The 26928-nt window shown below is 43.8% G+C and overlaps 2 protein-coding genes and 2 non-coding genes across 6 annotated transcripts in view; all 4 read left to right on the top strand.

Moving 5' to 3' along the window:
* The window catches only part of FBXO36 (F-box protein 36), a 97770-nt gene that overhangs the window by 40577 nt on the left and 30265 nt on the right, over window positions 1-26928 (top strand). For all 3 annotated transcript variants that reach the window (XM_030917081.1, XM_030917080.1, XM_010370762.2), the window contains one exon: window positions 15957-16065. In XM_030917081.1, the coding sequence (XP_030772941.1) occupies window positions 15957-16065 (109 nt within the window). The remainder of the gene's footprint in view (window positions 1-15956; window positions 16066-26928) is intronic.
* Window positions 11318-11424, top strand: LOC115893308. The gene has a single exon (XR_004053326.1). It is a non-coding gene; the product is annotated as a U6 spliceosomal RNA (small nuclear RNA).
* Window positions 12331-12437, top strand: LOC115893447. The gene has a single exon (XR_004053443.1). It is a non-coding gene; the product is annotated as a U6 spliceosomal RNA (small nuclear RNA).
* On the top strand, window positions 18585-19480 carry LOC104668124 (microsomal glutathione S-transferase 1). The gene has a single exon (XM_010370761.2). It carries the CDS (start codon window positions 18646-18648, stop codon window positions 19111-19113), a length of 468 nt encoding a protein of 155 aa, XP_010369063.2. The 5' UTR covers window positions 18585-18645; the 3' UTR covers window positions 19114-19480.

Below are 26928 nucleotides of genomic sequence, written 5' to 3'. Positions count from 1 at the left end.
TGTTTTTTTTTTTTGAGATGGGGTCTTGCTCTGTCATCCAGGCTGGAGTGCAGTGGTAAGATCATAGCTCACTACAGCCTCGACCTCCTGGGCTCAAGTGATCCTTCTACCTCAGCCTCCTGAGTAGCTAGGACTGCATACAGGGGCGTGCCAACAGACTTGGGTAATTTTTTATTTTTGTAGAGGTGGGGTGAGCTGTGTTACCCTGGCTGGTCTCAAACTCGTAGGCTCAAACGATCCTGCTACCTTGGCTTCCCAAAGTGCTAGTATTACAGGTGTGAGCCACCATGCCTGGTCTTTGTTTTTTGTGGAGCGGGGGTGTTGGGATAGGATGTCACTCTGTTGCCCACAGTGCAGTGCACTGGTGCCGTCATACTCACTGCAGCCTCGAACAGCTGAGCTCAACCAAGTCTCTTGACTCAGGCTCATGAGTAGCTGAGACTACAGGCATGTGCCACCATGCTTGGCTAATTTTTATTTTTACTTTTCAGTTTTTTGTGGAGACGAGGTTGCGCTGCATTGCCTAGGCTGGTCTCAAACTTCTAGCCTCAAGCCACCCCAAAGTGTTCAGCCACGACACCCAGCATAGAATTTATTTTTGAGTGTGGTTGGAGGTAGCAGTTTAGATTTATTCCTTTTAGACTGGGCGCGGTGGCTCATGCCTTTAATCCCAGCACTTTGGGAGGCCGAGGCGGGCGGATCACCTAAGGTCAGGAGTTCGAAACCAGCCTGGCCAACATGATGAAACCCCATCTCTACCAAAAATACAAAAATTAGCCGGGCGTGGTGGCAGGTACCTGTAATCCTAGCTACTCAAGAGGCTGAGACAGGAGAATCATTGGAACCTGAGAGGCAGAGGCTGCAGTGAGCCAAGATCACGCCATTGCACTCCAGCCTGGGCTTCAGAGCGAGACTCCATCTCAAATAAATAAATAAACAAATAAATTTATTCCTTTTAGATGAGTGGCTTATCATGTTAATAGTGTTTATTAAGTAAATTATCCTTTCTTCCCAAATTAAAATCCTACCTTTTCCATATATACCTGAAGATACTGCCGAACTCTTCCACCAAAATATTTATTATATACAAATACCATGCTATTTATAATAGCCTTATATTACTTTCTAACATATTGCAAGAAACAATTTTTTTCCCAAGATTTTCTTGGCAATTTTCACACATTTATTTTATTGTATTTTATTTGTTTATTTATTTTTGAGACGGCATCTCACTCTGTCGCCAGGCTGGAGTGCAGTGGTGCGATCTCGGCTCACTGCAACCGCCACCTCCCAGGTTCAAGCCATTCTCCTTCCTCAGCTTCCCAAGTAGCTGGAACTACAGGCATGCACCACCACGCCCAGCTAATTTTTGTGTTTTTAGTAGAGATGGAGTTTCACCGTATCGGCCAGGATGGTCTTGATCTCTTGACCTCGTGATCCGCCCTCCTCAGCCTCCCAAAGTGCTGGGATTACAGGCATGAGCCACCGTGCCTGGCCACATTTATTTTACTATATGAATTTAAAATAATTTTGTCCTCTTTCCCTGAAAACGGTGAATTTTGATTGGCATTGCATTAGGTTTACATATTCATTTGGGAAGGGGTAGTTTTTTTAAAAAGGAAATTAAAATTTTAATCTTAGACTATAAAATGCCTCTCAGTTTGTTCAGGTATTGGCTTTAGGGCCATCAATAAAATTGAATAGTTTTTTTTTTTTTTTTTTTTTTTGAGACGGAGTCTCGCTCTGTCGCCCGGGCTGGAGTGCAGTGGCCGGATCTCAGCTCACTGCAAGCTCTGCCTCCCGGGTTTACGCCATTCTCCCGCCTCAGCCTCCTGAGTAGCTGGGACTACAGGCGCCCGCCACCTCGCCCGGCTAGTTTTTTGTATTTTTTTTTTTTAGTAGAGACAGAGTTTCACCGTGTTAGCCAGGATGGTCTCGATCTCCTGACCTCGAGATCCGCCCGTCTCGGCCTCCCAAAGTGCTGGGATTACAGGCTTGAGCCACCGCGCCCGGCAGAATAGTTTTAAAATTAGGTTTTTGGCCTGGCGTGGTGGCTCATTCTTGTAAACCCAGCACTTTGGGAGGCAGAGCTGGGCCGATCACATGAGGCCAGGAGTTTGAGACCAGCCTGGCCAACATGGCAAAACCTCATATCTACAAAAAACACAGAAAAATTAGCTGGGCACAGTGGCATGCACCTGTCCTGGGGAGGCTGAGGCCTGAGAATCACTTGAACCTAGGAGGCAGAGGTTGCAGTGAGCTGAGATCGTGCCACGGCACTCCAGCCTGGGTGACAAAGTGTCTCAAAAAAAAAAAAAAATTAGGTTTTATACTCTTTATGTTATTTATTTTTAGGTATTTTATTGTTGTGAACTGTTGCATGTGGGGTGTATTTCTTCCCATATTCATTTTCTAACTCCTGAAATTATTAGATAATGAATAAAGGTTAATTTAGGTATCTTTTTTCTTTCTTTTTTTTTTTTGAGACAGGATCTTGCTCTATCATTAAGGCTGGAGTGCAGTGGTACATTCATAGCTCACTGCAGCCTCAAACTCTTGAACTAACACAATCCTCCTACTTCTGCTTCCCAGATAGCTGGTACTACAGGCATGCACCTCGGCTCACTGCACCTAATTTTTATTTTATTTTATTTTATTTGTTTTATTTTATTTTATTTTATTTTATTGTGAGAGAGAGTTGCACTGTGTTATCCATGCTAGTCTCAAGCTCCTGGCCCCAACTAGTCTTCCTGTCTCGGCCTCCCAAAGTGCCAGGGTTACAAGCATGAGCCACTGCACTCAGCAGCCTTGGCATTTATTCTTTATTTATGAGATGGAGTTTCACTCTGTCGCCCAGGCTGGAGTGCAGTGGTGCAATCTTGGCTCACTGCAACCTCCGCCTCCTGGGTTCAAGCGATTCTTCTGCCTCTGACTTCCGAGTAGCTGGGATTACAGGCAGGCACCACCATGGCTAATTTTGTATTTTTAGTAGAGACAGGGATTCACCATGTTAACCAGGCTGCAGCCTCAAACTACAGGTCTCGAACTCCTAACCTCAGGTGATCCACCCACCTTGGCCTCCCAAAGTGCTGGGATTACAGGTGTGAGCAACTGTGCCTGGCCCCCAGGTGTTTTTTTTTGTTTTTTGTTTTTAGCTTTTGCCAGTTAATACCTCAATGAAGAAACTTATACATGTATCCTTTTCATTTGTTATGTGGGGCACTATTATCTGCAGGATATAATCTTATGAATGGAATTGCTGAGTCAAATAATGAAAGCATCCATAATTTTATTAGATTATGCCAAATTTCCCTCCATACATTTTGTACCACAACAATGAGTTCCTGTTTCCCCAGATCCTTGCAAATGGAGTGTGTTTTTATTATTTTGGATTTTGCTAGTCTGGATGGATGAGAAATAATATTTCAATATGATTTTAATATGCTTTACTATTATGAGTGAAATTGAGCATCTTTTTATATGTCTGTGAGGCATGTGAATTTTTTTTCCCTGTGAACTATTTGTTGATATTTTCTCTCTTTCTACAAACTCTTTAGGGAGATTGCCTGTTTGTAATATTAATTGCAAATGTTTTTCACAGTTTATCATTATTCTATTTTTTACTTTGTTTTGATAGTTTTTGTTTTCAAATCACATTTGAGGTATGCTTTAATACAGTAAAAATCACTCTTTTCAGGTTGTATGAATTTAAAAAATGTATAGGCCGGGCGTGGTGGCTCAAGCCTGTAATCCCAGCACTTTGGGAGGCCGAGACGGGCGGATCACGAGGTCAGGAGTTCGAGACCATCCTGGCTAACACGGTGAAACCCTGTCTCTACTAAAAAATACAAAAAAAGCTAGCCGGGCGAGGTGGCTGGCGCCTATAGTCCCAGCTACTTGGGAGGCTGAGGCAGCAGAATGGCTTAAACCCGGGAGGCGGAGCTTGCAGTGAGCTGAGATCCGGCCACTGCACTCCAGCCCGGGCGACAGAGCGAGACTCCGTCTCAAAAAAAAAAAAAAAAAAATAGAAAATGTATAACCACTGTCATTATCAAGATATAGACTGTTTCCATCAACCTGAAATTGTCCTCATATCTCTTTGTGGTCAGTTTCCTCTTCCATCCCTAATCTTTGGTATCATTGATCTGATTTCTGTTTTTTCTTTGTTACCGTGCCATAAATGGAATGTTATGGACCATAGCGTTTTCTGTCTGGCTTCTTTCACTTAGCTTAACGCTTTGAGATTCAACTGTTATTGCATGTATTAGTATTTCTTTCTTTTTTTTTTTTTTCTTTTCTTTTTTTTTTTTTGAGACGGAGTCTGGCTTTGTCGCCCAGGCTGAAGTGCAGTGGTGTGATCTCGGCTCACCACAGCCTCCACCTCCCGGGTTCAAGCGATTCTCCTGCCTCAGCCTCCTGAGTAGCTGGGACTACAGGCGCCTGCCACCACACCCGGCTTATTTTTATACTTTTAGTAGAGACAGGGTTTCACTGTGTTGGCCACCCTGGTCTCGAACTCCTGACCTTGTGATCCTTCCGCCTCGGCCTCCCAAAGTGCTGTGATTGCAGGCGTGAGCCACCGTGCCCGGCGCATGTATCAGTATTTCTTTTTATTGTTGAGTAACATTTTGTCATATGGATGTACTCACCCATTTACCAGTTGGTGTTTATTTTGGTTATTTCCATTTTGGAGCTATGATGAACTAAGCTGCCTTAAACATTTCTATGAAGGTCGTTGGAGATTTTTCCATGCAAAAAGTTTTTATGTTTATTTAGTAGAATTTATCAGTCTGTCTTTGATTGTTTCTGGATTTTGAGACATAGTTTGAAACGTGTTAAAGGAATTTACCATTTTGTTCCTTCTAGCACTTATATGGTCTGATTTTTTAACACACAGACCCTTTCTTTATTCCTTCCTTTCTTTTTTTTTTTTTTTTGTAGAGACAGAGATCTCACTATGTTGCCCAGGCTGGTCTCAAACACCTGGACCCAAGTTCCCACCTCAGCCTCCAAAGTGTTGGGGTTACAGGCTGAGCCACTGCACCTCACCTATATGCTGATCTTTGATTTACTTGCACTTTTTCCTGGTGTGAGGCATGAATGAATTTTCTTTTTTCAAATTGCCACCCAGTGGTTCCTAAATCATTTATTCCTAAATCAATATTTGTAATCTGATTTGAGTTCTATTTTATAATTATTTTTAATATTTAATTAGTATTAAATATTGTAATATTCAATTAAAGTTACGAATTAAAAACATATTTTCCCTTAAACTTTCAACACACAACTTAGAAACCTAGTAAGTTCAATTATAGGCCGGGCGCGGTGGCTCACGCTTGTAATCCCAGCACTTTGGGAGGGCGAGGCGGGCGGATCACGAGGTCAGGAGATGGAGACCATCCTGGCTAACATGGTGAAACCCCGTCTCTACTAAAAATACAAAAAAAAAAAAAATACAAAAAAAAAAAAAAAAAAAAAAAAATTAGCCGGGCTTTGGGGGGCGCCTGTAGTCATAGCTACTCAGGGGGCTGAGGCAGGAGAATGGCAGGAATCCGGGAGGCGGAGATTGCAGTGAGCAAAGATGGCGCCAGTCACTCCAGCCTCGGCGACAGAGCGAGACTCTGTCTCAAAAAAAAAAAAAACCTAGTAAGTTCAATTATAAATAAAATAATTTTGTGTTAAAACTTAAAATACTCATTTTCATTGTACTTTGATTAATGTTTATACATTTCACAAATTAAAATCTCAAACATTTATGCACTGTTTACAAACTTAAATTGTCTTAAACATATAAATTAAATACATAAAACTTATACAGCTAGTAAATTTTTTTTTTTTTTTTTTGAGACGGAGTCTCGCTCTGCCACCCAGGCTGGAGTGCAGTGGCCGGATCTCAGCTCACTGCAAGCTCCGCCCCCCGGGTTTACGCCATTCTCCTGCCTCAGCCTCCTGAGTAGCTGGGACTACAGGCGCCCGCCACCTCGCCCGGCTAGTTTTCTGTATTTTTAGTAGAGACGGGGTTTCACCGTGTTAGCCAGGAGGGTCTCGATCTCCTGACCTCGTGATCCGCCCGTCTCGGCCTCCCAAAGTGCTAGGATTACAGGCTTGAGCCACCGCGCCCGGCCACAGCTAGTAAATTTAATTCTCTTCAATTTTTGTTTTGTTTTGTTGAGACAGGGTCTTGCTTTGTCACCCCGGCTGGAGTGCTGTGGCAGGAACACCACTCACTGCTGCCTTGACCTTCAGGGTTCAAGCAATCCCCTTGCCTCAGCCCCGCTACAAGCTGGGACTACAGGCATGTGCTACCATGCCTGGCTAATTTTTGTATTTTTTGTGGAGCTGGGATTTTGCCATGTTGCCCAGGCTGGTCTCAAACGCCTGATCTCAAGCAGTCTACCCTCCACAGCCTCCCAAAGTGCTGGGATTACAAGCATGGGCCACCATGCCTGGCCAAATTCTTTTTTTTTTTTTTTTTGAGATGGAGTCTCACTCTGTTGCCCAAGCTGGAGTACAGTGGTGCAATCTCCACTGACTGCAACCTCTGACTCCCAGGTTCAAGTGATTCTTATGCCTCAGCCTCCCGAGTAGCTGGGATTACAGGCATGCACCACCACAACATCTGGCTATTTTTGTATTTTTAGTAGAGACGTGGTTTCACCATGTTGGCCAGGCCGGTCTCGAACTCTAGACCTCAAGTGGGATCCAGCCACCTCGGCCTCTTAAAGGCATGAGCCACCACACCAGGTACAAATTGTCTTAAATTTATATACCCCTTACAAACTTGAGCAAATTCTGTAAAGCATTTCAGTCTATAATCACGAACTGAATATATTTAATTTTCTCAAGCATTACCAAAATCTAAAGATGCATGATTAGAATTCTACCAAGATCAAAGTTGTTTTTTTTTTCTTTTTTTGAGACAGGGTCACACTCTGTTGCCCAGGCTGGAGTGCAGTGGCACGATCAACAGCTCACTGTAACCTTGACTTCCCAGGCTCAAGCAATCCTCCCCATCTCAGCCTCCCCAGTAGCTGGAACTACAGCTGGAGGCCACCACACTCACAAATTTAAAAAAAAAAAAAAAAAATTCAGGCCAAGCACTGTGGCTCACGCCTGGAATCCCAGCACTTTGGGAGGCTGAGGCAGGCGGATCACAAGGCCAAGAGATCAAGACCATCCTGGCTAACATGGTGAAACCCCATCTCTACTAAAAATACAAAAACTTAGCCGGGCGTGGTGGCACATGCCTGTAGTCCCAGCTACTCCGGAGGCTGAGGCAGGAGAATCACTTGAACCCAGGAGTCAGAGGTTGCAGTGAGCCAAGATCACGCCACCACACTCCAGCCTGGGCAACAGAGTGAGACTCAAAAAAATAAAAATAAAATAAAACTGATAAATTGGACTTTGTCAAAATTAAAAACGTTTGCTCTGTGAAGACCCTGCTAAGAGATGGAACAGAATAGGAGAAAATATTTGTAAACCACATATCTGACAGAGGATTAGTATTTACAATATATAAACAAACAATCTTGGTAGAAAATGGACAAAAGACATTTAGAGATATTTCACCAAAGAGGATATATGAATGGCAGATAAATACATGAAAAGATGTTCAAAAATTAAAACCACAGTGAGACAGCACTACTCACCTATCAGAATGGCTAAAATAAAAAGGTGACACTACCAAATGCTGGTGAGGACTCAGAGAAGCTGGATCATTCATATATTGTTGATAGGAATGTAAAATGCCCATTACCATTTTAAGTGCCAACATTTTGACAGTGGCAAAAAAAACTAAATATTCAGCTACCATATGGCCCAGCAATTGCAGTCCTGGGCATTTATCCCAGAGAAATGCAGACTTATATTCATACAAAAACCTACACACAAGTGTTTATAAAAACTTTATTTGGGGCCGGGCACAGTGGCTCACACCTGTAATATCAACACTTTGGAAGGCTGAGGTGGGAGGACTGTTTGAGCCCAGGAGCTCAAGACTAGCCTGGGCAACATAGTGAGATGCTATCTCTATTTAAAATATATATATATTTTTTATATATATTGTAATAGGCAGAAACTGGAAACAACTCAGAAACCTGAGCATCAAAGCAGCGGTTTGGAAGAAAATCCAGAAGCTAAAGAAGAGTACACTTTTAACCTAGGCTGTAAATGGTTAGGGGAGGGCATAGCGGGAGCCTGACACATGTGTACAGCATTCCCAGAGTTGAAATCAAAAGGAAGCCAGCTCTATGTAATTGCAGTGCCAGGTTAATAGCCCAGCACCTCATTACTGTTATCACCAATGCTCTTGATGTCACAGAAGACAATATTCCGTGTGAAACACTGCAGACACTCATTTAGGACATGATTCAGAACACTCATATCCTGAAGATAGATAACTTTTAGGAGAACTTTAGTCTGTTTATTCCACTTATATTTTCCTTTTTTAGATATATTCATGGATAATATAGATTTGTCATATTAAAATTAATATGTTACTAGGGAAATGAATGAATTAGTATAATTACTAACAATAATGTTCTAAAATACATGCCTAATGAATTAAAGAGCTCTTTCAGTAACTCTGAAATAAGTGATATAAAACCATTGTCTTAATTTCCTGGCTCCCCTCATAGTCCAAAATGGCTGCAGCAATTCCAGCAATTGCATCAACACACAAAAATTGTCAGTGCACCAAAAGGGGGTGTGTTTTATTGTGTCTCTTTTTACAAGTGATAAAACCTCATGGCCGGGTGAGGTGGCTCACGCCTGGAATCTCAGCACTTTGGTAGGCCGAGGTGGGCAGATCACCTGAGATCAGGAGTTTGAGATCAGCCTGGCCAACATGGTAAAACCCCGTCTCTACTAAAAATATAAAAAATTAACTGGGCATGGTGGTGTGCACCTGTGATCCCAGCTACTTGGGAGGCTGAGGCAGGAGAATTGCTTGAGTCCGGGAGGTGGAGGTTGCAGTGAGCAGAGATCACGCCACTGAACTCCAGCCTGAGTGACAGGAGCAAGACTCCATCTCAAAAAAAAAAAAGAAAAAAAAAAACAAGTGATAAAATCTTTCTCAGAGTCCCAGCAGACCTCTGGTATCTCATTGGCTAAAACTTTATCATGTGCCTATGCCCATACCAATTGCTGGCAGGGGGGAAAAAATCTACCCAGAAATGACTTAGACCGATCAGGGCTTGCCTCCTAGAGCTACTGATGAGGCCCATATTCTAAGCACAAGCTATGTGCAAAAGAGGATACAGGACAAAAGGAAGGGCAGGTGGGCAAATGAATGCTGTGTGGCAAACAACATCTGCCACAGATTCCCGATCCCATCCACTGTGTTTGAAGATTATTAATTTGACTTTTTTTTTTTTTCTTGAGACAGGGTCTCATTTTTTCACCCACGCTAGAGTGCAGTGGTACAATCATGGCTCACCACAGCCTCAACCTCCTGGGCTCAAGTGATCCTCCCACCTCGGCACAGACACGCACCACCATGCCCAACTAATTTTTTTTATTTTTAATTTTTTGTAGAGACAGGGCCTCACTGTGTTGACTAGGCTTGTTTTGAACTCCTGGGCCCAAGTGATCCTCCTCCCTTGGCCTCCCAAATTGTTGGGATTATAGACATGAGCCACTGCACCTGGCCCAAGTAGCTAATTCTTTTTTTTTTTTTTTTCCAGACAAAGTCTCGCTCTTGTCCCCCAGGCTGGAGTGCAATGACGTAACCTCCGCCTCCTGGGTTCAAGCGATTCTCCTGCCTCAGCCTCCCAAGTAGCTGGGATTACAGGTTCCTGCCACCACACCCGGATAATTTTTGTATTTTTAGAGGAGATGGGGTTTCACCATGTTGGACAGGCCAGTCTCGAACTCCTGACCTCAGGTGATCTGCCCGCCTCGGCCTCCCAAAGTGCTGGGATTACAGGCATGAACCACTGCACCCGGCCTACCAAGTATCCAATTCTTAACAATTACTGGTAATTAGGAAAATCAAATACCAGGTCCGACTGAAAGCTGAAATTATTATTTTTGAAGATTATGATTAGGAAAATAGATCTCGACGAAGTATATGTATGATTGAACACTATTAGACAGTTGACGAAAAAAATATGTTTCTGACCTCCTGGCTTTTGGAACTGAATTTATTATTATAAATATGAAGGACTGACCAGTAAGTGACCAGCAAGTGAACAAAGGGAGAGAGGAGGAGGGAAGACCTGCCCCTGTGGATCATACACTGTGTTTGGCATTGTGCAGGGCACTTTGGATATTCTCTCATGTCATCCCACCAAAATTCAGTGGGTTGAGGATCATCCCACTGCCTCGGCCTCCCAAAGTGGTTACAGGTGTGAGCTACCACGCCCAGCTGGATTCTGATTTTTTATTATCATAATTCAGCTATGACAACCATCCTTATTAAAAAATATTGTGGGCCGGGTGCGGTGGCTCAAGCCTGTAATCCCAGCACTTTGGGAGGCCGAGGCGGGCGGATCACGAGGTCAGGAGATCGAGACCATCCTGGCAAACATGGTGAAACCCCGTCTCTACTAAAAATACAAAAAACTAGCCAGGTGAGGTGGCGGCGCCTGTAGTCCCAGCTACACGGGAGGCTGAGGCAGGAGAATGGCGTAAACCCGGGAGGCGGAGCTTGCAGTGAGCTGAGATCCGGCCACTGCACTCCAGCCTGGGCGACAGAGGGAGACTCCGTCTCAAAAAAAAAAAAAAATAATAATAATAATTGTGGCTGGGCGTGGTGGCTCACGCCTGTAATTCCAGCACTTTGGGAGGCTGAGGCAGGAGGATCATGAGGTCAGGAGTTTGAGACCAGCCTGGCCAACATGGTGAAACCCTATCTCTACTAAAAATACAAAAATTAGGCATGGTGGCATGCACCTGTAATCCCAGCTACTCGGGAGGCCGAGGTAGGAGAATAACTTGAACCCAGGAGGCGGAGGTTGCAGTGATCCAAGATCCTGCCACTGCACTTCAGCCTGGGACAGAGCAAGACTCCATCTCAAAAAAAAAAATATATATATATATATATATATATATATATAGTGTGTGTGTGTGTATATATATCTATGTATATAGTGTAGCTCATCAATAAATTCCTTAGGAAAACTCTTGCAAGTTGGATGTCTGAGTCAAAGGGCATGGAAACCTGAATGGTTTATGATAGGTATTGCCAAACCAGTTGACACTTCTCTCAACGATTTTTTTAAAGCGCTTCCATTTTTCCCTGTCCTCACCAATATAGGGTTTTATCACTTAAAAAAATTACCAATTTGAGAAAAAATAAGTGTTAGAAAATATTATTGTGTTTGCTTTGGCAGCACACATACTAAAACTAGAACTATACAGGGAAGATTAGAACGGCTCCTGCACAAGGATGACATGGAAATTCATGGAGTGTTACATATTTTTTAAAAATGTCTTATCCGGGCACGGTGGCTCACGCCTGTAATCCCAGCACTTTGGGAGGCCGAGGCGGGCGGATCACGAGGTCAGGGAGGTCAGGAGATCGAGACCATCCTGGCTAACATGGTGAAACCCCATCTCTACTAAAAATACGAAAAATTAGCTGAGCGTGAGGGCGAGGGCGCCTGTAGTCCCAGCTACTCAGGAGGCTGAGGCAGGAGAATGGCGTAAACCCGGGAGGCGGAGCTTGCAGTGAGCTGAGATCCGGCCACTGCACTCCAGCCTGGGCGACAGAGGGAGACTCCGTCTCAAAAAAAAATAATAATAATAATAATAATTGTGGCTGGGCGTGGTGGCTCACGCCTGTAATTCCAGCACTTTGGGAGGCTGAGGCAGGAGGATCATGAGGTCAGGAGTTTGAGACCAGCCTGGCCAACATGGTGAAACCCTATCTCTACTAAAAATACAAAAATTAGGCATGGTGGCATGCACCTGTAATCCCAGCTACTCGGGAGGCCGAGGTAGGAGAATAACTTGAACCCAGGAGGCGGAGGTTGCAGTGATCCAAGATCCTGCCACTGCACTTCAGCCTGGGACAGAGCAAGACTCCATCTCAAAAAAAAAAAAAAAAATATATATATATATATATATAGTGTGTGTGTGTGTATATATATCTATGTATATAGTGTAGCTCATCAATAAATTCCTTAGGAAAACTCTTGCAAGTTGGATGTCTGAGTCAAAGGGCATGGAAACCTGAATGGTTTATGATAGGTATTGCCAAACCAGTTGACACTTCTCTCAACGATTTTTTTAAAGCGCTTCCATTTTTCCCTGTCCTCACCAATATAGGGTTTTATCACTTAAAAAAATTACCAATTTGAGAAAAAATAAGTGTTAGAAAATATTATTGTGTTTGCTTTGGCAGCACACATACTAAAACTAGAACTATACAGGGAAGATTAGAACGGCTCCTGCACAAGGATGACATGGAAATTCATGGAGTGTTACATATTTTTTAAAAATGTCTTATCCGGGCACGGTGGCTCACGCCTGTAATCCCAGCACTTTGGGAGGCCGAGGCGGGCGGATCACGAGGTCAGGGAGGTCAGGAGATCGAGACCATCCTGGCTAACATGGTGAAACCCCATCTCTACTAAAAATACGAAAAATTAGCTGAGCGTGAGGGCGAGGGCGCCTGTAGTCCCAGCTACTCAGGAGGCTGAGGCAGGAGAATGGCGTGAACCCAGAAGGCGGAGCTTGCAGTGAGCTGGGATCAGGCCACAGTACTCCAGCCTGGGCGACAGAGTGAGACTCCGTCTCGGCAAAAAAAAAAAAAAAAAAGTCTTTAAAATTTTAGGCCAGGCGCAGTGGCTCACACCTGTAATATCACCACTTTGGGAGGCCGAAGCTGGCAGATCACGAGGTCAGGAGTTCAACACCAACCTTGCCAATAGGGTGAAACCTTGTCTCTACTAAAAATACAGAAATTAGCCAGGTGCAGTGGCGGGTGCCTATAATTCCAGCTACTCGGGACGCTGAGGCAGGAGAATTGCTTGAACCCGGGAGGCAGAGGGTGCAGCAAGCCAAGATCGCGCTACTGCACTCCAGCCTAGGGACAGAGCAAGACTCCATCTCAAAAAACAAAAAAAAAAGTCTTTAAAACTTTACATGTATCTATTAGGCTGGGCACAGTGGCTCATGGCTATAATCCCAGCACATTGGGAGGCTGAGGTGGGCAGATCACTTGAGCCCAGGAGTTTGAGACCAGCCTGGGCAACATGGCGAAACTCCATCACTACCCAAAAAATACAAAAATTAGCTTGGGGTGGTGGCACGGGCCTGTGGTCCCAGCTACTCAGGAGGCTGAGTTGAGAGGATCACGTGAATCCGGGAAGTCGAGGCTGCAGTGAGCTGGGATCATACCACTACGCTCCAGCCTGGGTGACAGAACAAGACCCTGTTTTTTTAAAAAAAGGAAGAAGAAAATTATTAATTCTGTTTTAATAAGTACAATACATGGAACATAATCGAATCTTGCAGTTAAGCTGTGATTGTGAACATTAGTTTTCTGTGTACTGCTCTGTAGTCTGACGAGTTGTAGTGTGAAGGTTGTACATAAAAAAAAGCGTCAGGCCTCCAAGGGAACTCTTGTGTTTATGAGTTAGCAGTGAGGAGACTTGGATTCTGGTCCTAGCTAGCCATGTTTCCTTAAGCAAGTTAGATTCTCAGCAATTTACTTTAAATACCTCGGAGGGGCCAGTGGGAAGCTTATCTGTGTGTGCAACTTAACTTGAATGTGTGCCATGGAGTGTCCTCCAGTGGCCACTGTGACAAGCACTGCAAATGTTGCCTTCTAAATCAGTACCAGAGGGTTCATTAGTTAGTATAAGGAATGTCAAAATAATTTTTCCTTGATGAAATGAATGGTATGCAAGATATGAGGCCAACAGATTGTATAGGCATCTCTCTGCCTTTTTATGAACAAGTTAAGAAGCAAGCCCAGCAATGTAACATTTCTGGAGCGGTGCCCTGGGCTCGATCTCCATTTGTTCTGGAATCCCCCACTCAACCAAGGATTTTGTTGCTTGATCTGGCTGGAAGGATCACCGACTGTCATTGTAACATAGGGGCCTTGCCTATTAATATTAAATAATGTTTAATGGAAAGGAATATTGCAGTGCGGAGAGATTGTCCAGGCCTGTGTTGCTGTAAAATGCATGCCATTTCTACTGCAGTGCTTGATACCTCTCTGTTGTGAACTGAATTGTGTTCCTGCCAAATTCTAATGTTGAAGCTGTAGCCCCCCATGTGACTGTATTTCCCATCTTTGTCCTCCTAGCCTTCATCCAAATGTGGACATAATTTGGTCTGTTTCTCAAATTAGTGGAAGTTTTGTCATCTTAATTACCTACCCAGCTCCATTACAGGATTAAAAACATAAGATATGTTTCAAGAGGCTTCTCATCAGGCCTATTAGTTGACACTGCCATGAAATCAACACAGCCTTTAAGTACAGTCCATAACCATGGAAATGAAGTTTGCTTCAGATAAACCAAAATTCTCAAAGAAGACAAATGCGCTATCAGCAGATCCATTACCAAGAAGTGTCCTGTGTAATGACACTTTTTCATGCATCAAACTAAGCATACCGATGTTTTCCCCATCTCTGTCCATGTAACTTTGCTTTCTGTGGGAAAATTATCCACTCATCTTGTCTGCCCTGTAGACGGGGAAGGAAGGAGAAGAACTGAGCAATTTCTTTGGAATTAGCTCCCCAAATTATGGAATGTTTATTCTCAGACATCTTCCAGAAACAAATAACCATTTGGCTCTGGGTGATTTTAATATCAATCAGATATTGATTGACCTGATGGAATTTTTGCTTGTTTGTTTGTTTGTTTCTGAGACAGGGTCTCACTCTGTCATACTGGCTGGAGTACAGTGGTGCGATCTCAGCTCACTGCAGCCTCAACCTCACCGGCTCAGGGGATCCACCCACCTCAGCCTCACAAGTAGTGGGGACTACAGAGCACACCACAATGCCCAGCTCATTTTTAAATTTTTTTGTAGAGACGGGGTCTCATTATGTTGTCCAGGCTGATCTAGAACTCCCAGGCTCAAGCAATTCTCCCACCTCAACCTCCCAAAGTATTGGGATTACAGATGTGAGCCACTATGCCCAGCCTTTGACCTAATCTTATTTTATTTTATTTTATTTTATTTTATTTTATTTTATTTTATTTTATTTTATTTTATTTTATTTTTGGTGGGGAGGATGGGCAGGGGATGGAGTTTGGCTCTTGTTACCCAGGCTGGAGTACAGTGGCGCAATCTTGGCTCACTGCAACCTCTGCCTCCAGGGTTCAAGTAATTCTCCTGCCTCAGCCTCCCGAGTAGCGCAAGTGATCCACCTACCTCAGCCTCCCAAAGTTCTGGGATTACAGGTGTGAGCCACTGTGCCCAGCCAACCTGATCGAATTTTTTTTTTTTTTTTTTTTTTGAAGACAGAATCTCACTCTGTTGCCCAAGCTGGAGTGCAGTGGCACAATCTCAGCCCACTGCAAGCTCTACCTCCCAGGTTCACGCCATTCTCCTGCCACAGCCCCCCAAGTAGCTGGGACTACAGGCGCCCGCCACCATCCCTGGCTAATTTTTTTGTATTTTTAGTAGAGACATGGTTTCACCATGTTAGCCAGGATTGTCTCCATCTCCTGACCTCGTGATCCATCTGCCTCGGCCTCCCAAAGTGCTGGGGTTACAGGTGTGAGCCACCGTGCCCAGCCTGACCTGATCAATTTTAAAGATTCCTTCCAGCACTATGGTTTTGTGATTTTAATCTCTAAGGAAAATGTTCTTTGATGCCCAGAGCTTACTTCTAATTTGATATGATGCCAGACTGCAAAGTTATAGTGAATGTTGGACTTATGTAGCCTTATACTCATGTAGCCTTATGCGAATTTTCAAAACACCAAACTTAATGTAACTGTTAGTATTGAAATCAATTTTAATTCATATCACTTTGTATTTAATTATAGGTAATCTTTAGATGGTGGAAGATCTCTCTAAGGAGTGAGTATCGATCAACAAAACCTGGAGAAGCAAAAGAAATCCATGAAGACTTCCTAGAGAATTTACATCTTCAGGGTAAGGAAGGGAACATATTATGAACCGCTGTTAAGTTCTCATTAATTAGTAGTAGATTTTGTCAAAGAAGTTTCAAATATATTATCACTTGAAATATTGATATGCAATTATGTACTTAGATATACAATGTTAGATCCTTAAAAACCAGAAAACTGTTATTTTTTTCCTTGGAAAAAATCTTAGTGTTTAAGATCCTAGGTTTGGCCGGGCACGGTGGCTCACGCCTGTAATTCCAACACTTTGGGAGGCCGAGGCGGGTAGATCACGAGGTCAGGAGTTCAAGACCATCCTGGCCAAGAGGATGAAACCTTGTCTTTACTAAAAATACAAAAATTAGCCAGGCATGGCGGCACACACCTCTTATCCTAGCTACTTGGGAGGCTGAGGCAGGAGAATCGCTTGAACCCAGGAGGCAGAGGTTGCAGTGAGCTGAGATCACACCATTGCACTCCAGCTTGGACAACAAGAGCGAAGCTCTGTCTTAAAAAAAAAAGGGCCGGGCGCGGTGGCTCAAGCCTGTAATCCCAGCACTTTGGGAGGCCGAGACGGGCGGATCACGAGGTCAGGAGATCGAGACCATCCTGGCTAACACGGTGAAACCCCGTCTCTACTAAAAATACAAAAACTAGCCGGGCGAAGTGGCGGGCGCCTGTAGTCCCAGCTACTCGGGAGGCTGAGGCAGGAGAATGACGTAAACCCGGGAGGCGGAGCTTGCAGTGAGCTGAGATCCGGCCACTGCACTCCAGCCCCGGCGACAGAGTGAGACTCTGCCTCAAAAAAAAAAAAAAAAAAAAAAAAAAAAAATCCTTGGTTAGCATGTAGACTCCATTAATGAAGTTAAAATCAAGTAAATATAATTTTATGCTTTAATATTTATGAATTGGGCAGTGGCAAACAACCAAGTGATTTGGGCTTTACTGGGAAGCGCTTAAGGGGAAAACTTTTATATGGTGTTTTCTGAAGGAAAACAAAATATTTGATTGGTTAGAGTGGAAATTCCCTGGTTAGAGGTTAGTTGGCAGTTTCTGACTGGTAAAGTCTCTAGTTAGAGGTTAGTTGGCAATTTCTGATTGGGTAAGCAGAAATTTCCTTTTCCTATGCTACAACCATCCATATTTTAAAAACATTTTTTTAATTAAAAAATTTTTTTTTGTAGAGCCAGGGTCTCACTATGTTGCTCAGGCTGTTCTTGAACTCCTGGCCTCTAGCGATCCTCCCGCCTCAGCCTCCCAAAGTGCTGGATTACAGACGTGAGCCTCTGCACCTGGCCCAACCATCTGTTCTGAGTTGGGTTTCAGTTTGCTTACATAAGAACTCAGGACACTGGTGACATCTAAGCCCGATTGCTTCCCAATTAATTAGTTTAGCCCTTCTCAATATGAAAAATTCAAACATACAAAGCAGACAGAATTTTTTTTTGGGCGGGGGACGGAGTTTCGCTCTTGTTGCCCAGGCTGGAGTGCAGTGTCGTGATTTTGGTTCACTGCAACCTCCACCTCCCAGGTTCAAGTGATTCTCCTGCCTCAGCCTCCCGAGTAGCTGGGATTATAGGCATTTGCCACCACACCTGGCTAATTTTGTATTTTTAGTAGAGATGGGGTTTCGCCATGTTGGCCAGGCTGGTCTCGAACTCCTGACCTCAGGTGATCCATCTGCCCCGGCCTCCCAAAGTGCTGGGATTACAGGTGTGAGCTACTATGCCTGGCCAGAATGGTTTTTAACTAACTCCCATGTACTCATAACTCAGCTTCAGCAATACTCAAAATGTGACCCAAACCTATAGATGAAACCCACGGTTCCCACTGGACTATTGTGAAGCAAATCCCAGTTGTTACATTGTTTAATCTTCATCTACTTTAGAATGTGTCTCTCAAGGGACTCTCTTCAACTAAACTCTTTAATAATTACTCCTTAAAAATAAAAATTTGCCAGGTGCAGTGTTCATGCCTTGGGAAGATTACTTGAGCCCAGGAGTTCAAGACCAGCCTTGGCAACAGAGTGAGACCTGATCTCCACAAAAAAAAAAAAAAAAAATTTAATTAGCTAGGTGTGGTGACACGTGCCCGTAGTCCCAGCTAATCAGGAGGCTGAGGTGGGAGGATTGCTTGAACCCAGGTGATTGAGGCTCCAGGGAGCCCTGATCATGCCACTGCACTCCAGCCTAGGCAACAGAGCAAGAATGTCTCAAAAAGAATAATAATAGCTGGGCACGTTGGCTCATGTCTGTAATCCCAACACTTCGGAAAGCCAAGGTGGGCGGATCACCTGAAGTCAGGAGTTCAAGACCAGCCTGGACAAGATGGTGAAACTCCGTCTCTACTAAAAATACAAAAAATTAGCTGGACGTGGTGGTGGGTGCCTGTAATCCTAACTACTCAGGAGGCTGAGGCAGGAGAATTGCTTGAACCTAGGAGGCGGAGGTTGCAGTGAGCCAAGATCACACCATTGCACTCCAGCCTGGGCAACAAGAGCAAAACTCCATCTCAAAAAAAATTAATAATAATAGTAATGTTGACAGGCTTCCTGCTTCCTCCTCCTCGGCCTCACCTCTTTTTAAGAGTCCAGACCAAAATTGAAAAAATGGTTGACCTCACCCACATAATGGACGATGAAGTATTCATGGCTTTTGCCTCCTATGCAACAATTATTCTTTCAAAAATGATGCTTATGAGTGCTACAACTGCATTCTATAGAATGACAAGAAAGGTTTTTGCCAATCCAGAAGATTGTGTAACATTTGGCAAAGGAGAAAATGCCAAGAAGTATCTTCGAACAGATGACAGAGTAGAACGTGTACGCAGAGCCCACCTGAATGACCTTGAAAATATTGTTCCATTTCTTGGAATTGGCCTCCTGTATTCCTTGAATGGTCCCGACCTCTCTACAGCCATCCTGCACTTCAGACTCTTTGTTGGAGCACGGATCTACCACACCATTTCATATTTGACACCCCTTCCCCAGCCAAATAGAGCTTTGAGTTTTTTTATTGGATATGGAGTTACTCTTTCCATGGCTTACAGGTTGCTGAAAAATAAATTGTACCTGTAAAGAGAATCATCCAACTCATTATCCAGTTGGTTTTTTAAGAATTCTCTACTTCCAGTTTATAATGAATACTTTCTTAGGTTTTAGGTAGGAGAGGAACAGAGGAATTACAAACTGGGGTAAACCCGTTTTGAGTATTAGCATTGCCAATATCCTCTATTCTTGTTTTTACATTTGGATTAGAAATTTAGCATAATAATTCTTAAGTCTTTTGTCTGATTTTTAAAGTACTTTCTTATAAATTTGGATCATGTTATGATTTGTAACATTCATGCAGCACTTCACTTCTGAATCTATAAAATAATTGTGTGTATGAGAAGCCTATATTTCAATACTGCTGAAACGAACATGAAATAAAGAATTTAAAGAAAAAAAATAATAATAATAGTAATGTTTTAAAACTAGAAGACACCTTAGAGATTCTTATTAGTTATAGTTAACAATGTTATTTATATTAATATCAAGTACTTTCACTCATTTTGTTATAATATCCTTGTGAAATAAATATTATTGCCATGAGATTCAGAAAGGAGGATCTCACGGCTAAATACTGACATTGCCAGGACTAAGCATTGAAACTCAAAAAAATCAAGCATATTAATCTCATTTAGAAGGCAAACTCTGAGTGGATCTTTGATAATCAACATTCTTTAAAAAATTCCATTATTTAGGCTGAGTACAGTGGCTCATGCCTATAATCTCAGCACTTTGGGAGGCCGAGGTGGGTGGATTACCTGAGGTCAGGAGTTTGAGACCAGCCTGGCCAACATGGTGAAACCCATCTCTACTAAAAATACAAAAATTAGCCGGGCGTGGGGGTGGGCGCCTGTAATCCCTGCTGCTCGGGAGGCTGAGGATCACTTGAACCTGGGAAGTGGAGGTTGAAGTGAGCAGAGATCGTGCCACTGCATTCCAGCCTGGGCAACAGAGCGAGACTCTATCTGAAAAAAAAAAAATTCCATTACTTAACAATAATAGTATGTGATAGGCCAGGTGTGGTGGTCCACACCTGTCATTCTAGTACTTTGGGAGGCTGAAGTGGGAGAATTTCTTGAGCCCAGGAGTTCAAGACCAGCCTGGGCAACATGGCAAGACCCTATATAAATATATCTAGAGTGTGTGTGTATATATGTATGTGATAGTTTTGTTTTTTATATGTGTGTGTGTGTGTGTGTGTGTGTGTATATGTGATAGTTTGTTGTTGTTGTTTTGTTTAGAGAAGCAAGGTTTTGTTTTGTTTTGCTTTCTTAAATAGTCAAAAGTTGGGCTGGGTGTGGTGGCTCATAGCTATAATCCCAGCTCTTTGGGAGGTGGAAGCAGGGGGATCACCTGAGGTCAGGTGTTCGAGACCAGCTTGGCCAACATGGTGAAACCTTGTCTCTACTAAAAGTACAAAAATTAGCCTGGTGTGGTTGTGCAAGCCTGTGATCCCAGCTACTTGGGAAGCTGAGGCAGGAGAATCACTTGAACCTGGGAGGCGAAGTTAAAAAAAAAACGTCTGCTGGATTGAGTGGTTCACTGTCTTACTGTCTGTGTGCAGTATCATTAACTCCTTTATGGCAAATATTTATAAAATTCATTGTTGGCTTAAGAACAACCAGGTTGTCAAATAAAGAAAAAGAGAAGAAAATGTGACTGAGATTAGAAGAAAAAGAAAAGAACAATCATATTGGTGGAAGGCTATTTACTTTTGACTGAATTTCAATCAGTCCGGGCATGCCGAACTTCTTAAATTGTGGACCAGACATGTTTCTATGCAGATCACTCTAAAGTAAACTTTCATAAAACACATTTCATGTTCATTTTCAAGTTAAGATCCATTTTTTTTTTTTTTTTGAGACAGAGTCTTTCTCTGTTGCCCAGGCTGGAGTGCAGTGGCACGATCTCAGCTCACTGCAAACACCACCTCCCAAGTTCAAGCAGTTCTCATGCCTCAGCGCCCCCACTTCCTGCCCCTGAATAGCTGGGACTACAGGCACACACCACCACACCTGGCTAGTTTTTGTATTTCTAGTAGAGATGAGGTTTCACCATGTTGGCCAGGCTGGTCTCGAACTCCTGGCCTCAAGTGATCTGGCTGCCTCGGCCTCCCAAAGCGCCGGGGTTTATAGGCGTGAGCCACGGTGCCCTGCCTCCATTTTATTTTCTAACCACTGTAGGACCTTCCCCAGAGCTATATGTCTAGTGAATGCTGCATTGTTCCTTGAGACTGTGATTTTCTGTCTTCCACAAAAACCTGGAGATGGGGATTTGGGCCAGAGATTGGAGTCAAAAGCCTTCCACTGCCTTCTGAGTGCTGGCTAACCTGCAGACCTCACCAGTCTCTTGCCTGTTCCAGGCATCTTCCAAGCCCTGCCCTTGATAAGATATTGGGGGGAGGGGTCAAGCTCCTGTTAAGATACTGGGGGAGGGGGTTCACTTCAGGATAGCTACTCGAGGGGTTCTGATATTGGAAGAGAAAAGGCAATATAGCAAAGATTTTATGAGTCTGACAGCAGGCCTGCCTCCCTGCTGGCTGTGTTCCTGCTGGACAGCAGGAGAGTTGAGGGATTCAGCCAAGGCATGTACCAACCAGGCTTTTTAAATGGTAGTTTACAGAGCTGCAGTCTCAGGGCTGCCAGGTGGTTTCCCGCCAGCCAGCAGCAGCACTGTGATACCAAATTAAATCAGCCCGGCAAGTTCAAAGGCTCCTATGTCTCTGTGGGGAAAACTCCAAACCATGCTGTTGTTGGTCTCCGTATACCCACTTCTTAGAGAATCCTTCAGGAAGTCCTCTGTCTCCAGAGGAAGGAGGAGGGTTCATGGTAGCACAGACTGGGGCTCAGTAAGCTAGGGTTGAAATCTCTGTCCTGCCACCAGCCTGCTGTGTGACCACAGCTGATTGCTCCCCACTCTGAGTCAGTTTCCTCATACTTAACTGGAGATAATGGTTACTCCATGTGGCCATGGTGAGCCTGATACAAAGTCAGGTGCAGTGGCTCACGCCTGTAATCCCAACTACTTGGGAGGCTGAAGTGAGAGGATCACTAGAGGCCAGAAGTTTGAGACCAGCCTGGGCAACACAGTGAGAGACCGCCCCCCCCCCACCGTCTCTGAAGAAAACTGTAACAAAATGAAAAGCAAGACAAAGTAACCTGATAGATGAACAGTCGTTTTTTTTTTTTTTTTTGAGACAGGGTCTCACTCTGTCGCCTAGGCTGGAGTGCAGTAGCACGATCACGCTCACTGCAACTTTCACCTCCCTGGCTTAAGCGGATCACTTGAAGCCAGGAGTTCGAGACCAGCCTGGCAAACATGGCAAAACCCTGTCTCTACAAAAAATACAAAAGTTGGCTGGGCATGTTGGTGCCTGCCTGCCCAGTTACTCAGGAGGCTGAGGTGGAAGGATCACCTGAGCCTAGGAGGTTGAGGCTGTAGTGCACTGTGATTGTGCTACTACACTCCAACCTGAGTGACAGAATGAGACCCTGTCTGAAAAAAAAAAAAAAAGAAAAGAAAAAAAAAAAACATTTTCCCAGCATGTCCTCATGGTTTGCTGTTGTATTAGTCTGTTCTCATATTGCTATAGGGAAATAACTGAGAATGGATACTTTATAAAAAAAGGAGGGTTAATTGGCTCATGGTTTTGCAGGCTGTGCAGAAAGCACAGCAGCTTGATTTTGGGGAGGCCTCAGGAAGCTTCTAATCATGGTGGAAGACAAAGGGGGAGCAGGTGTCTTACATAGCAGGAGCAAGAGAGAGTGATGGGGTGAGGGGTCACACACTTTTTTTTCTTTTTTTCTTTTTTGAGAGACCTAGCCTCACTCTGTCACCTAGGCTGGAGTGCAGTGGGGCCATCCTGGCTCACTGCAGATCCCACCTCCCAGGCTCAACTGATCTTCCCACCTTAGCCTCCCACGTAGTCAGCACTTACAGGCATGTGCCACCACAATAATTTTTTTGTATTCTTTGTAGAGATGGGGTTTCGCTCTGTTGTCCAGGCTGCTCTCAAACTCCTGAACTCAAGCGATCTGCCTGTCTTGGCTTCCCATAGTGCTGGGATTACATGCGTGGGCCACTGTGCCCAGCCTCCTTCCTCTATCTGCAAAGCCAGCAATGGCGGGTCTTGTCTTTCTCACGAGGCATCACTCTGACCTTGCCTCCGTAGTCCTGTCTCCTTCCCTGACTCTGACTCTCCTGCCTTTGTCTTTCCCTTATAAGGAACTTTGTAATGACATTAGACTCTCCAGATAATCCAGGATTGTCTCCCATCTCAAGATCCTTAATTTGGCTGGGCATGGTGGCTCACACCGGTAATCCTAGCACTTTGGGAGGCTGCGGCAGGTGGATCACTTGAGGTTAGGAGTTTGAGACCAGCCTGGTGAAACTTCATCTCTACTAAAAGTACAAAATTTAGCCAGGCATGGTGGTGAGTACCTATAATCCCAGCTACTTGGGAGGCTGAGGCAAGAGAATCGCTTAAACCTGGGAGGCAGAAGTTGCAGTGACCCGAGACAGAGCAAGACCTTTTCTCAAAAAAAAACAAAAAAGGCCGGGCGCGGTGGCCCAAGCCTGTAATCCCAGCACTTTGGGAGGCTCAGACGGGCAGATCACGAGGTCAGGAGATCGAGACCATACTGGCTAACATGGTGAAACCCCGTCTCTACAAAAAAAATACAAAAAACTAGCCGGGCGAGGTGGCGGGCATCTGTAGTCCCAGCTACTTGGGAGGCTGAGGCAGGAGAATGGCGTAAACCCGGGAGGCAGAGCTTGCAGTGAGCTGAGATCCGGCCACTGCACTCCAGCCTGGGTGACAGAGCGAGACTCCGTCTCAAAAAAAAAAAAGAAAGAAAGAAAAGAATTTAAAAAAAAAGAAGAAACAAACAAACAAACAAACAAAAACAAAAAAGGATTCTTAATTTAATCACATCTGCCGGTTACTTTTGCCATGTGAGGTCCCATATTCATAGGGTCTGGAGATTAGGGCATGGACATCTTTGGGGATGGGCATTATTCTGTCTACCACTGTGATTTATGTTACTAAATTGCAAAATTAAAACATTGCTGAATTTTTTTTCCAGATTTGTATTTTTATTTTATTTATTTTTGAGACAGGATCTCACTCTGTTGCCCAGGCTGGAGTGCAGTATCGCAATCACAGCTCACTGCTGCCTCCATCTCCTGGGCTCAAACAATCCTTGCACCGGGCGTGGTGGCTCATGCCTGTAATCCCAGCACTTTGGAAAGCCAAGGTGGGTGGATCACCTGTGGCCGGGAGTTCAAGACCAGCCTGACCAACATGGAGAAACCCCATCTCTACTAAAAATACAAAATTAGCCGGGTGTGGTGGCACACGCCTGTAATCCCAGCTACTCAGGAGGCTGAAGCAGGAGAATCACTTGAACCCTGGAGACAGAGGTTCCAGTGAGCCAAGATCGTATCATTGCATTCCAGCCTGGGCAACAAGAGCGAAACTCTGTCTCAAAACAAAACAAAACAAAAAAAAAAAACAAAAAACAATCCTCCCACCTCAGCCTCCTGAATAGCTGGGACTGCAGGTGCACACCACTATGCCCGCCAGTGTAAATTTTTTTTTCTTTTTTAGTAGAGATGAGGTCTTGCTATGTTGCCCAGGCTGGCCTCTAATTCCTGAGCTCAAGCAATCCTCCCTGCCTTGGCCTCCCAAAGTGCTGGGATTACAGGTATGAGCCACCCAGCCTGGCCCAGGTTTGCATTTTTAAGAGTCAAAACTGTCATGTTTATTATTTTAAACATTATTCTTAACACTACCAAGTATAGAGAACTGTTAGCATGTGAATAAGAGTGTTGCTTAATACAGACGACTTCCATTCAAATCCTGCCCCTAAACCCACTAGGTATGTGACCTTAACCAAATTATTTAATCTTTCTAGGTCTTATTTCCCTCAACTGCTGATAATGGGAATAATAATGGCATCTATCTCACAGGAACCTTATGAGGACTAATTGAATGAAGTGCTTAGAATTTGCCTGGCACATTATAAGTACTCAAAATCTAGCTGTTGGAGTTTTTACTATTTAAAAAGTGAAAATTATTTATCTCCTCCAAGCTCCATTCCCCAGAGACAACCATTCCAAATAGTTTCATTTGTATTTGAATTCTTTCTGTTTGAATCATGTATATGTTTATAAAAATAAAATCAGGCCAGGCACGGTGGCTTACGCCTATAATCCCAGCACTTTGGGAGGCCAAGGCAGGCGGATCACGAGGTCAAGAGATGGAGACCATCCTGGCCAACATGGTGAAAGCCTGTCTCTACTAAAAATACAAAAATCAGCTGGGCGTGGTGGCAGGCTTCTGTAGTCCCAGCTACTCAGGAGGCTGAGGCAGGAGAATCGCTTGAACCCGGGAGGTGGAGGTTGCAGTCAGCCGAGGTCATGCCACTGCACCTGGCAACAGAGCGAGACTCCATCTCAAAAAAAAAAAAAAAAAAAATCAAATCAATTTCATCTTTAGGTTTTTAACTTGTTTTTGCTCTTCATATATTGTGATTATTTTTCTGTTAGTGTACGTAAAGTCCCCTGTTCTTTTGCAAGGATGTATGGTATTCTGTGGGTACAAATACACAGTCCTCAATTGATAGGCATTTTCGGATGGTTTCCAGGTTTTGCTGTTCTCACTGAGGCCTTTAGGTGCATGCTGGGACATCTCTATCTGCACACTTACACGAGAATGTCAGTAACATGGATTCCTACAGGTGGAATTGCTATATCCAAAGAGATATACCTTATAAATTTTGATAGATTTTATTTGAGGGGTGCATTCTTGAAAATCTTGCAAAATTCAAGGTTAACGTGACCAAGGATGGTCTTTCTGTGAACTGGCTCATGTGGCACTGCCACGGGATGCAGCACAAATGCCATTTGCAACACATTTGACCTTAATAATGATGCCAACTTTGTAATTATGCTGCTCTTGAAATAATTTTAAGTTGTGTGATTTACATTATTTTAACATTTGCACCTAAAATGAGACTTCATTAATATTTTGATGTCACAATATTTCAGTTCAGAGTAATTTAAAATGTATAGAAAATGCTAGTTACTTTCTTATCCTTACAAATTGCTCTCCAAAACACTGCTGTGTTAATTATACTCCATCCAACAGGAAGTAGGTGTTTTCTTACCCCTTTTACCATCATGCCTTGCTCCATAATCCATTTTCTTTAGGTTTTTTTTTTTTAGGCTTATACGTCAGCCTTTAACTTGGACCTTCATTTTCTCATTCCTAACTAACACCTCTTACAGCACTCCTCCCCTCCTTGCTGCCGTCTCTGATCGGCTGCCCCTTGTCTTCAGCCTTGGTCTCTGGCTTCTGGACACCTTGGGTTGGGTTCTGCAAGTGAGAGTGAGGTGGGAGAGTGCAGGAGGTAGGAGCATGGGAGGCTGGCTCTGGGCTGCAGAGCAGAGAAGGCAAATCCAAATAAAATCTTACCTTTTGTCATTTATTGTTAACTGATTTTTTAAGATTAAAAATTGAATTAATGCACATAGTAAAACAAAAGTTAAATCAGTTTGAAAAGTTTTAGTTCAGCACTGTGGCTCATGCCTGTAATCCCAGCACTTTGGGAGGGAAAGGTGGGAGGATTGCCTGAGCCCAGAAGTTCGAGACCAGCCTGGGCAACATAGTGAGACACTGTCTATACAAAAAATAAAAAACTTAGCTGGGCATGGTGGCATATGCCTGTAGTCCCAGCTACTTGGGAGTCTGAGGTGGGAGGATGGCTTGAGCTAGGAAGTCAAAGCTGCAGCTAGCCATGATTGTGCCACTACACTCCAGGCTGGGGAACAGAATGAGAC

This window comes from Rhinopithecus roxellana, chromosome 14 (genome assembly GCF_007565055.1).
Source record: "Rhinopithecus roxellana isolate Shanxi Qingling chromosome 14, ASM756505v1, whole genome shotgun sequence".
In the NCBI taxonomy this organism is placed as follows: Eukaryota; Metazoa; Chordata; class Mammalia; order Primates; family Cercopithecidae; genus Rhinopithecus; species Rhinopithecus roxellana.
Note: the sequence above shows the minus strand (reverse complement) of the source record. Positions and strands in the feature narration are given on the sequence as shown.